The following is a 13,415-nucleotide window of genomic DNA, read 5'->3' as shown; positions in this document are numbered from 1 at the left end:
ATCTAAGAATATAGAATATTAGTAGATCAGAAAAACCCAGAAAGAATATAATTTTTTTTATACGAACGTATTTTGTGAAAATGAAATGCCGCAATCAAAAATTGATTCTTCAGTGTATGGTGTTGAGGAAATTATTTAGCCATGGGAGGGAAAAAGAGAATTTTATGTGTTAAGCCTTCATTAGACACGAATGCAAGTTAGAGAGGGATAAGAGTGAGTGCGTGAGTGAGAGAGAGAGAAAGAAGGAGAAGAGGAAGAGGAGGAGGAGGAAGGATGGGAGGAGGAGGGTAAGGAGGAAGCAGGAGAAGAGGGAGGAGGAAAGGAAAAAGAAGAAAGAGGAGGAGAAGCAGAAGAAGAAGAAAAGGAAGAAGAAGAAATCAAATGAGACTTTTCCATTTCTGGTATTATGGCAGGATAGATTATTAAAACCAATCCCTCTGCTGATTAAAATTGAAAATTGTGAATTAAGAAAAAAAAAAACACACTACTGAATGTAACAAAAACTGAAAAATTGATAAGGAATTATCAGATCAAAATTGGAGTAAAAAGGGGAACCTGCAAGAGCAAGCAGAAGGAAGCTTCTTTTGCCCCAAGGATATCTTCCCAACCAGGGGACCTTGAGCCTTGGTTTGGAGACCCCAAACTTTGGGTAACAGAAATGAAAGCCCAGGTCTGCTCAAGGTGGGAGAGTCTAATGACAGATGACCCTTCATCAATCTGGGACCCTAAAGGATAACACTTTCAGAGTGAGGATGAACCAGAAATAAATCATCTCCATTCTCTTCAATGCCAGGGGTAAGACAGAGGTCCCCAGGTTGCAGAAAATTCCACTGCCTCAAGCAGCTTGCTTGGCTCGCCCTATAGCTTTGCATTAGAGTCCTCATTCCTTTGCTTGGCACACCTCATAAGTTCACATTAACTCCTGGCGATGCATGAAGTTATATGTAAGCCCCATTGCACCTGCGTAGTAGGATTAAGAATGTTGCTGACATAACTTGTATGAACTCTGTACTTATAAACCTCTTAAAAGTAACCTTTCCTCCCCTGAGGGAGCAGGAGAACAGTGGGATGCAGACCCTAAATTCTCGTTAAAAGACCAGACTTAATGGTCTGACTGAGACTAGAAGGACCCGGGTGGTCATGGCCCCCAGACCTTCTGTTGCCCCAGGACAGGAGCCATTCCCGAAGCCAACTCTTCAGACATGGATTGGGCTGGACAATGGGTTGGAGAGGGATGCTGGTGAGGAGTGAGCTTCTTGGATCAGGTGGACACTTGAGACTATGTCGGCATCTCCTCCCTGGAGGGGAGATGAGAGGGTAGAGGGGGTTAGAAGCTGGCGAAATGGACACGAAAAGAGAGAGTGGAGGGAGGGAGTGGGCTGTATCATCAGGGGGAGAGTGATTGGGAGTATGTAGCAAGGTGTATATGGGTTTTTGTGTGAGAGACTGACTTGATTTGTAAACTTTCACTTAAAGCACAATAAAAGCTATTTAAAAAAAAAAAAAAAAAGTAATCTTTCCCCTCGCCTCCACTGAGCAGACTTGGTGGCAGCAGCCCCAACTTTCTCCTTTCCTTGCCCAGCAAAATAAAGGTGCCCTTCTGCTCTCCCACTTTGGTCTATCATGAGTATGAGATATGATATGATATGAGTCACACCAGGCAGAACCTGGGGTTTCCACCTGGCAACAGGGAAATACAAGCAGACTTGCCTCAGTGTTGAGCATAACAACAGCAGTAAAAGAATTCTTTAGAAGTTGTAACTTTTCATGTCTTTAAACATCTGGATAGCACAAAATGCCTCGTTTTGAATATAGTTTAAGGTGGTCTCTGACTGGAAGTACATCATGGCAGAAGCAAACATGAATCTTCTTGAGAGGGGCAAACTTTCATCCTAGGCCTCCTAGTGTTTCCAAAACCAATTTTCTAATGAAAATGAGCAGTTTACAATAAAATTTTGGAGAATACACAAGGAATCAGCAGAAACAGCTGGAAGAGAACCAGCAGAAATAGCTGTGAAACACTTCAGCTATTGGAACTATCAGACCCAAATTTTAAGACAACTATACTTACTATGTTTGAAGAAAAAAAAAAAAAAGCTTAAAATTTTACAGGCAATAAAAAATATTCTAAGTGACCTATCAAATATAAGAGAACCAAATAGAACTTCCTAAAACCAACCAACCATCCAACTAACCAATCAACAAAATGAAGCAACCAACCAGACAACCAACCAACCAACAAAAAAATAAAGCAATTGAAGTAAACACACACACACTTACACACGAGATTAGACACTTCCAAAGAGAGAATTAGTGAACTGAAGACAGAAAAAGGTATCCAGAATGCAACATCAAATAGACAAATAATTAGAAACTGTGCAAGAGTGATGAAAAGACTTGAAAGATACAGAGATCTAATATATATGTCATCAGAATTCCAGGAGAAGGGGAGAGACTGGAGCATAGTATATAGTTGATGATATAATGTCTGAGACTCTATCAGAATTGATGAAAGACACTGATGTGGAGATTAAAGAATCCCAGCGAATCACAAACAGGGTAAATTAAAAAAAAAAAAAAAAAAGACTCCGCACCAGACACCCCATAGTGAAACTGTAATACATCAAAGACAAAGGCAATCTTAAAATAATTAAATAAACAAATTACACTCAAATGAATGACAAACTGAGAGCTCACTTATCAAAAGCAGTAATGGAAGCTGGAAGACAGTTGTTTGATATATTTAATATTCTTCAAAGAAAGAAGCTGCCAACCTAGAATTCTATACCCACTGAAAATATCCTTAAAGAATGAGGGCAAAATCAAAAGATATTACACAAACAAAAACTGAGATACCTTCACTAAATGTAATCATAATGATTCAACAAAAAGTGATTCCAGATGGAATGTCTGATTTGCAAGAAGGAAAAAAGACAAAAGAAAGTTATAAATACATTGGTAAATTTAAACAAACATTAACTGTTAAAACCTTAGTAACAGTGTATGATTAGATTAAAACACATAAATTAGGAAGAAAATACATGATTATAATAACACATAAATATGTGTAGGAGGTGAAATGAACTCGAAGGTATTCAAAGAACTTAGTTATATCCAGGGGAAGAATAAAGATATTAAGTAACTTTAGACTGTGATAAATAAACTGTGTTTGTTAGAATGTTCAGGGTAACTGCTAAAGGAATAGAAACAGCAAGTAACTTCCAACGCCACACAGAGGGAAAAATGGAATAATAAAAAGTAGAAATTATAGGTAACAAAATGAAATTGAATTTCTGTATCACACTACAAGTATTCCATGGTTTACAATTAGATTCCGTTCGAATGACTCCCTCGTAAGTTGGTTCTGACATAAATCAAATGCCTCTTTTTTTTTTTTTCTGGTTTCATTATTGCCTGCTATATGGCAGTGTTTTGAACAGTAAATCATAACGTTGAACATCTGTGAATGAACATCTGAGAATGATAATATCAGCAAATTACTCACTGCAGCATTATATGTAGTACATATTACTTACTAATGATAAGACGTACAAAAAAAGAAAAGAGTCGTAAGTGTGGTTTGTCCTAACTCGGATACATCGTAAGTAAGTTAAGGACTACCAGGTGGATTATAAATATGAGAAGGCAAAACCTGAAAGCACTTAGAATCAAGCAAAGGGGAATAGCTTTCTGATGTCAGGAGACAAAATCATTTTTTAAACAACACACAAAATTAAATTCATTAAAATTCTGACCTTTGCTTTATCAAATGATACCAAAAAAGAAACAGAAAGGATAAGATACAGAATGGGAAAGAATTTTTAAATATGTATAGCTGTTAAAGCGTTAGCATCCAGATGGATATAAATTCCTATAAATCAGTATTTCAACTGAAAATGGGCAAAAGACTTGTAACACACACTTCACAAAAGAAGAAATACAAATGGCGAAAAAACATGAACATATGAGGAACTTCACATTCCAGATAAGAAACGCAATGAGCTACCATTTCACGCTGACCAATCTCACAAAAAATTAGAGGATGGGACAAAGGGAACTCTCATATTCTGCTGGTAGGAAGGTGAATTAGTACATCCACTCGGGGAAACTTTTTAGTGTTACCAAGTTGAAGATGCATATACCCTGTTATTATTGATGCTATTAGCTGCAATAGATTTTGCCCCTGACTCATGGCGACCCTGTGCACAATGAAACGAAACACTGTTTGGTCCTGCACCACGCTCGTAATCGGTTGTAGTTGTGATCCATAGGTTTTTCAATGACCGATTTTTGGAAGTAGATCTCCAGGCCTTTCTTTCTGGTCTGTCTTAGTCTGGAAACTCCACAGAAACCTGTTCAGTATTATGCAACATGCAAGCCTCTACTGACAGATGAGTAGTGGCTGTGCTTGAGGTGCGTTGCCTGGGAATTGAACCTAGGTCTCCTGCATGGCAGGCAAGAACTCTATTGCTGAATCACCAATGTCCCTATGTATACCCTACAGCCCAGCAACTTTACTCCTAGATATTTACCCTGGAGCAAATATTTCACGTTTGCACCAGAATACACACACATGAGCAAGTCCGTGACAGCATTTGCTCATACGAGCTGCAAACTGAAGCTATTGGAAAGTCCCTCAGCAGTGAAATAATTGAGTCATTTATAGCAAAAGAAAAGATTTTACTATAGCTACATGCAATAGCGTGGATGGATTTTAACCACATATAGGAAAAGATGCACATCTTAAAGAATACATAGACTGTAATGCCATTTTATCAGATAAAAATAGGCAATACTAAATGAAATTGCTTAAAGTTGCATGCAAAAATAGTAAAATTATTATTTAAAGACAGCTAGAAAATGATTTTCACATATGTCAGGATAGTAGATAGATACCTTCTAGGGGGGAAGGTGAACTTTGTGATCAGAAAGGTGCATACAAGGGCTTCTACCAGTTACTACCAGTTGCCATGGAGTTGATTCTGACTCATGGAGACCCCATGTGGTGTCAGAGCAGAACTGTGGTCCACAGGGTTTTCAATAGCTTCTAGGGTGCTGGAAATGCTTCTAGGGTGCTGGAAATGCTTCTAGGGTGCTGGAAATGTTCGATTTCTTGAATAAGTTGGTGGTTACAGGGGTGCTTACTTTATAATTATTTTTTAAATTGTTCGTATTTATTTTATGTACTTTTCCGTATGTATGGCACATATTTTTTAAAAATGTAAAAGAAGAACTCAAAAAAGGATATAAAATAAAATCAAACATTTATCCAAATTCTAAGGAGGGAATGGTTTCCCAGACATGAAAGCCATAAAATAAATACACATACAAAGTTAGATTTGAGTACATAAATTTTAAAAAATTCTGTATGTAAAAAAGGCAATCACTTTTAAATGATTTGGTAAAATATTTGCTGTAAATTTCACACATTAAATATCTTCATTATACCAACAGCTCTCATGATTTTATTTTTTAAACTCTATATGGAAATGATATTAATATAACACTTCATTTAGAAATCAATTAGTAAGTAAATGTTTGAAAAATATTTCCTCTACTTGTAATTAAAGAAATGTAAATGAAAACAAAATAACATTGTTTTGTCCACTCAATAGCCAAGGAAAAATGAATTATATTGCCAACTGTGATGAAATGGGATCTCAGACATTGTTTGTGTTTGTATAAGTTAGAATCATTTGGAAAAGCTTTGTCAACGATTGTAAAATATTCATAACCTTTGATAGAGTAAATCTGTGAGAGTTTTTGTAGGGAATTAATTCAAAATATGGAAAAAGACTCAGTGCATAAAGGGAGATACTGATTATAGTAGAATTCATCATGGCAACCTAATATCTAACAGTCAGGGAATAGTTGCACAAAGTATAGCTCAATCACTTTCATTCATTAAACTGATTCATTTTGAGGGTCCACTACAGCACTGTGTAATAGTCACAAGATGGGGAATTCTTCAGCCGTTAAGTGAATATTGGTATAGGAGTTAAGAACTTGGCAGCTCACCAAAATATTGGCAGTTTAAATTCACCAGCCACTCCTTAGAAATCCTATGGGGAAGTTCTACTCTGTCCTGTGGAGTTGCTATGAGTCAGAATTAACTCGATGGCAATGGGTTTGGTTTTTTTGGTATGCAATAATATATTTAATGCTTACAAAAGAAAATCCTGTTAAAAAAACAAAATTATATAAATACTAAGATGATATTTTATAAAATATGCATAGAAAAATCCATATGCATCATGATTAGAACTATAAACATGGTTCAACATTCACTGGCAAAAAAAGCTGGAAAGAAAAAGAAAGAAAAGATGGAAATGGGTATCACAAGAGACTCAAACTTGCTCTTAAGCACAGAGTAGCTTAATGGAATGAATGGAAGAAACAATGAAGTAAAAGAACTGAACAGAAGATTTCAAAGGGCAAGAATAGAAGATAAAGTATTATGATAAAATGTGCAAGGATCTGGAGTTAGAAAACCAAAAGGGAAGAACACAATCAACATTTCTCAATCTGAAAGAACTGAAGAGAAAATTCAAGCCTCAATTTGCATTACTGAAGGATTATACGGGCAAAAAATTGAATGATGCAGCAAGCATCAAAAGAAGAAGGAAGGAATACATAGTCACTGTACCAAAAATAATTGGTCGACGTTCAGCCATCTTAGCACTTGATCAAGAACTACGGGTACTGAAGGAAAAAGTTCAAGCTGTACTGAGGCATTTGCAAAAAATAAAACTCCAGGAGTTAGCACAATACCAGCTGAGATCTTTCAACAAACAGGTGCAACTCTGGGAGCAAGTACCCTTCTATTTCAAGAAATTTGGAAGGCAGGAACCTGACCAAATTACTGGAAGAGACCCATATTCTTGCCCATTCCAAAGAAAGGCAATCGAATGAAATGTGGAAATTATCAAAGAGTATTGTTAATATCACATTCTTGCAAAATTTTGCTGAAGATAATTTAAAAAGTACTGTGCTATACATTGACTTGGTACTGTCAGAAGTTCAAGCCAAACTCAGAAGAGGATGTGGAATGAGGGATATCACTGCTAATGTCAGATGGATCTTGGCCAAAAGCAGTGAATACCAGAAAGATGTTTTGCCTATGTTTTATCAACTATACAAAGGCATTCGACTGTGTGGATCTTAACAAATTATGGATAACATTACAAAGAAAGGGAATTCCAGAACACTTAAAGTATTCATGCAGAACCTGTACATAGATCAAAAGACAGTTGTTCAAACAAAATGAGGGGATATTGCATGGTTTAAAATTCGAAAAGGTCTGTGGCAGGGTTGTACCCACTTACCTTACTTACTCAATCTGTGTGCTGAACACACTGTAAAGCTGGGCTATATGAAGAAGAATGTGGCATCAGGATTGGAGGAAGACTCATTAACAACCTTTGATAGGAAGACGACACTTACTGGTGAAAGCCGAAGCCTTCAGTATGCCTGACACGAAGAAAACAAAAATCTTCATAACTGGACCGATAAACAACATCGTGATAAATGGAGAAAAAATTGAAGTGGGCAATGATTTCATTCTGTTGGATCAGCAATCCACCTCTATGAAGGCAGCAGTCAAGAAATCAAATGACGTATTGCACTTAGATTGACACACAATAGCCACAACAATGGATTGTACCAACAATCATGCAGATGGCACAGGACCAGCAATGTTTTGTTCTGTTATATGTAAGGTTGCCTTGATTAGGAGCTGACTTGATGGAATTAACAACAACAAAGCTGTTAAAAATTACAATTCAGAAAAGAAATGGGGAAAAAGAACATTTTAATAAGTTGAGAAAGGCTGTGTAGTGGTTTGTGTTTACAAGTGGTGCCATAACATTGTTTAAAACCATAGTGGAATTTCTGTGTATCTTTCAATTATGAAAAAAAAAAAATCAGCAACAATCTGAGCTCGTTCTCTGTGCTGCTATAAGGAACCTAGAAATGCACCCCTCTGCCCCTGCAATTATCCTGCTTGTCTTTAGACAAGGATGATGGGTCAGTTTAAGATGACACTTAATTTTTAAATTAGAATATTTGAAAAAAAATTTATCTTCCTTTTGGGTAAACGGTATTTTTTAAATGACATAAACCGTCAATGAAAAATACCAAACCAAAAACCAAACCCAGTGCCGCTGAGTCGATTCCGACTCCTAGCGACCCTATAGGACAGGGTCGAAATGCCCCATAGAGTTTCCAAGAAATGCCTGGCAGATTCGAACTGCCAACCCTTTGGTTAGCAGCCGTGTCACTTAGCCGCTACGCCACCAGGGTTTTCTCAATGAAAAATAGGAAAGAAAAATTAACCTAACTCCACAGCCTGAAGAAGCTGTGAATTATAGAATTATTCTTGGTGAATCTGGCCTTTTGTAAATGTTTGGAGTGAAAGGAGATACTGGATTTTGGCCATTACTGAGAGTAAGTTTTTGGTGGAAACCTCTGATCGTAACATTTTTATAGATTCAGAATTAAAAACTAGTGATTTTCCTTGCCCAAAAATCAGATCACCATTAGTAAGAACTATCTAGGGTTCATGGCCTGTCACTGTATGATCTCCCCCATATTCCAGAGCTAGAGGGAATTGTAAGTTTTTGAGATAGAATATTCGAAACAACCTTAGCAGATGATTGATAAGTTGACTTTGAGAATGTGTCTCTTAACTCTATTATTAATTACTGTAACTAAGCCTTGTTTGACTATTTCTTCAAATGGTCCAAGTCATTATTTAGACTCTCTTTCCATTTAAACTGTCCTTCCTGATGTTTTCCTATCCATCACTTTGGATGTTGATACAGTCTGCAAACCAGCAGCATGACCTACAAGAAACTCCTCATTGTAATTTAAAAAACAAGAAATGAAAATAAAATAATAATAAAATGAAAATAAAAGGCTGAGGAGAGAGAAACAGTGGTGTATCTTTCTGTTCAATTTTCTGGTGGATAAGATTCAAAACTAGTATTTAAAAAGCGTAAGTCATTTTTAGTATGAGATTGTTGTTTTTGCTAGTTTTCATCAAGTCCACTCTTACTCAAGGAGACCCCATGTAAGAAGGGACGTATAAATGTACTGATGGTTTCCAAATTTTCAGGTAACAGTGTGATGTCTTAAAATGTTAAATAATTGCATACTGCAGCTAAACTTCTCTGTATAAAGAAAAGAATTGATTGGGTGGTCCCTAATGTCCATTTTAAGTTTATCAGCCAACAATCAAATGTATTTGATATTGTGCCTTATTTGAGCCATCAGGCATTCTCCATGTATTTGTGGCATTAATGCCATTCTTGTGTCTAACTTTACTTTATCTTCCTGAGCCCCTGTTTACACCACCATTTTGTGTGATGGAAAATTATTAGCAAGTTACTAAAAATTTCATTATCTGCATATTATATATATATATATACACATACATATAAGTATGTATGTATATAATACATGGAATCCTGGTGGTGTAGCTGTTAATAGCTCGGCTGCTAACCAAAAGGTCAGCACTTAGAATCCACCAGCTGCTCCTTGGAAACCCTATGGGGCAGTTCTACTCTGTCCTAAAGCGTTGCTATGAGTTGGAATCTACTGACGGCAACAATTTTTTTTTTAATATAATGCGTATATATTTTAATAATTTGGAGATGGCCTTTACCCTATCTGACTGGTAAGTTAAAATGTAAAATCTATTCTGGTCCAAAGCAAAATGCAGATGTGTGAGGGGTTTCTGTTTGGCCTACTCAGGCTATTTGCATGTTAAAATTCAAGCTACCCTGAAGCCAAGTAGAGTTTATTAGTACATTGGGTGCCCTCCTGTAGCAGACCTTAGTGAGTTAAGGTCTCTTTCAGGAGCTCTCTGGGCATCTTGTACTCTGTCTACATTTGTGTAGAAGAACCTTTTGCCTCTCACAAGTAGAGAACCTTTCTTTTCCTATGGTTAGATGATGTACACCAACCTTGTATGCATTTCCTTTGCCCTACTCTTTACCTTTTCTCTCTGGATAGTCCCCAAAGAGGAGGCGGTGAATGGTCCATTCAGCGGGCCCCTGTGTGAATATACCTGGTAAGCCAAGGGTTGGAAGAGCAGTGTACCAGGGTCAGTGTCTTATCTGGTTTACCTGGTTACGCACAGCTTCTCAGAGGAAAAACGAACAGCATCTTTTTCCGTTTGATGTCTCTTTTCAGAAGGATGCCTTACAGTCGGATCTCATTGTCTGCTCGGTCGTTGCTGTCCTCTCGTTTGCAGTCAGTGCCAGCACTGTATTCCTCTCCTTACGCGTAGGTATCCATTCAACTTTACACTCTTCCCATGTCCCTGTTCTCTTTAATAACAGAGCTGGTTGTGGAGCTATAGGGTACTGACAATGAGAGTTGAGCCCGAGAAAGAAAACAAAATGCCAGTTGAAAGATTTAAGGAATATATCCTCACGTTGTTGAAAGTTATGTCCAAGATCTGATCTGGTCTAAAACACAGACTTGGTTCAGTTATTTTATCCTTACTCTGTTACCCAAACGAGGAGTTGTTCTGTTTGTAAGAGCAGTAACGTATCTTTGTAGAGTCCCCTGTGATTACGATTAATAGCAATGAGATGGGCTAAAGGCGTGGTACCACAATTCAGGGAGAGAGGAGTAATCTTCCAGCCAGTTACTGTACTGGGGTGAGATGGAGGTCACAGAAGCAAAAGGATTATTGGAACACGATTTTCAGTTAGAAAAGTAGAGAGCTCCAGGCGAGATTTCTGGCTTAAAGTACTTATGGACAGTTGCTATCTCTACCAAAAAAAAAGAGTGCCCATTTATGAACTCCCCTTTCAATTTAGAAAAGTCTTTTAGCAAAATTTCTTATCTCCATCTCTGCTTATAAGAAAACAAACAAACAAAAAAACACATGCCAATGGGCAGCTTTCCTCTCACCCTCTGTAATGCACAGGCCAGCTCTTCACCCCCATCTGGTGGGTCTCGACACACAGATCAGGTACCTCTAAATGGAAGAAATGTTCAGAGACCAGAAACAACTGAACTTGGCCATCTGTTCTTTAAGATGAGAAAGGGGAAGGCCAGCAGCATCATGTATTATCTGTGGGTGTTCCTTGCCCTCTCTAAGCAAAAATAAGGAGACTTTGCCCTCTTTCCTCACAGCCATTTCTCAGCATCGTGCTGTTCGTCCTAGCTGGCACCGTGGGGTTCCTAGCACATTACCTACTCCCTCAACTCCGCAAACATCATCCCTGGATGTGGATTTCACACCCCATTCTTAAAAACAGGGAGTATCAGCAACGTGAAGTGACAGGTTAGTAAAGTATCCCTCATACTCATAATAATAAAAAAAAATTGTAGTGGTAGGTGTACTTTAAAATGGAGACTTTTTTTTTTAATTATTGTGCTTTAGATGAAGGTTTACAGAGCAAATTAGTTTCTCATTAAACAATTAATATACATATTGTTTGGGAACATTGGTTGCCAATCCCGCGATGTGTCAACACTCTCCCCTTCTTGAACTTGGGTTCCCCATTTCCATTCGTCCAGCTTTCCTGTCCCCTCCTACCTTCTCATCCTTGCCCCTGGGGCTGCTGTGCCCATTTAGTCTAGTATACGTGGTTGAGCTACATATATTATCATTTTTTTTTAGTGTGCTTGTCTAATCTTTGGCTAAAGGGTGAACCTCAGGAGTGACTTGTCCAGGGCCATACTCTCAGAGTTTCTCCAGTCTCTTTCAGACCAGTGAGTCTGGTCTTTTTTTGTGAGTTAGAATTTTGTTCTACATGTTTCTCCACCTCTGTCTGGGACTCTTTATTGTGATCCCTGTTAGAGGAGTCGGTGGTGGTAGGCAAACCATCTAGTTGTGCTGGACTCAGTCTGGTGGAGGCTGTGATAGTTGTGGTCCATTAGTCCTTTGGAATAATGTTTCCTTTTTTTTTTTTTTTTTGTCTTTGGTATTCTTCATTATCCCTTTTTCCAGATGGGGTGGGACCAGTGGTATGTTTTAAATGGCCACTCACAGGCTTTTAAGGCCCCAGACACTACTCACCACAGTTGGATGTAGAACATTTTCTTTATAAGCTATGTTTGCCAATTGAGCTAGATGTCCCCTGAGACCATGGTCCCCAGCCCTCAGCCCAGTAATTAGGTCCTTCAGGAAGTTTGGATGTGTCTATGAAGCTTCTATGACTTTGCCTTGGTCAAGTTGTTCTGACTTCCCCGGTATTGTGTACTGTCTTATGAGACTGGGTACTTTGGAGTATACAGTGTTACTCCCATATATTCTAGCCAACCAGAACAAGAAAGTTGAAATGGGGTGAATTAGAAGTATGTTTTATTCAAATATTATTTGGTTATTAGTATGTCAGAAAAATTTAATTTATACCATTCAAACCTGAAGATTACGCATTCCAGCTTACGTTAAGCGGGGACCAAGAAGAACATCACTTGGTTGTCCTGCCATCCTCCACAAAATGGTGGAGGTGTAGCAGACACAGGAGTTTAGCTTTCAGAACCCCTGAGCTCTTGAATTTTCTTTAACTTGCTTTGTTAACTTGAGGAGTAGATGGCCTGTCTCTGCCCACGATCATGATAATAATGACAATTTCAGAGGTTCTACATCTCTCAGGAATTTCCCTGCTAGGTCTCTCCTTGCTCTGTGACTCTGTGTCCTGTGACTGAATAGATGGGAGAAGCATTGATATTATCTTAAGATACCTCAAAGCTATTGGTCACAGTTTATCACTAGGCTGACTAATGCTGCTAATTCTGCATGCAGCTGTTCCTCCTCTGATAGCTTCTCAGATGTTTAAGTGACTTATCTAGTTGTCTCCATGACCAGGCTCAGGGCTATAGGAGGGCAGCCATGGTTTGCTGATTTGAGGGAAAGTACTGGACTCAGACAGTTTTGTCATCAGGAAGTCCATTAGATTAGTGTGAGGAAAGGGAAAGGGGAAAAATAATTAAAAAAAAAAAAAAAGAAGAAGAAGCAGAGGAGCTTATGGAGATGCTGCCAAGATAGAGAGCATTTCTTCAAGAATCATGTCAGGGTGGGTAAAAGGTGCTGCCTTCCTTAGAGACAGCCAGAGTCAAGTATGCCAAAGTGAGAAAACTGGATTGTTTAGTGGAAAAATAGGGTGTGATAAGCCTGATGTCAGTGTTTGTTGTTGTTGTTGCCATTGAGTCTACCCTGACTCATACGATCCAATGTGTATAAGAGTAGAACTGTGCTCCAGAGAGTTTTCAATGGCTGATTTTTTGGAATTAGATTGCCAGGTCTTTCTTCAGAGGTGCCTTTCTTTTGTAGCCAAACCTAACCATTTGCACAACCCAGGGACTCCACTGGATATAACAGAGCCCAGGTTAAATTAGGATCATTTATATGTTTTAAACCTGCATGACCTTTTTCAGTATGAGATTAAAGAAAG

The 13,415-nt window shown here is 38.1% G+C and overlaps 1 protein-coding gene across 1 annotated transcript in view; it reads left to right on the top strand.

Annotated features, from left to right (window-relative positions):
• Positions 1-13,415, top strand: part of PCNX2 (pecanex 2) — a 360,142-nt gene that overhangs the window by 134,889 nt on the left and 211,838 nt on the right. Inside the window, exons 18-19 of the mRNA XM_064276483.1 lie at positions 10,195-10,287; positions 11,149-11,299. Of these exons, the coding sequence (XP_064132553.1) occupies positions 10,195-10,287; positions 11,149-11,299 (244 nt within the window). The remainder of the gene's footprint in view (positions 1-10,194; positions 10,288-11,148; positions 11,300-13,415) is intronic.

Source organism: Loxodonta africana, chromosome 25 (genome assembly GCF_030014295.1).
Source record: "Loxodonta africana isolate mLoxAfr1 chromosome 25, mLoxAfr1.hap2, whole genome shotgun sequence".
Classification (NCBI taxonomy): Eukaryota; Metazoa; Chordata; class Mammalia; order Proboscidea; family Elephantidae; genus Loxodonta; species Loxodonta africana.
Note: the sequence above shows the minus strand (reverse complement) of the source record. Positions and strands in the feature narration are given on the sequence as shown.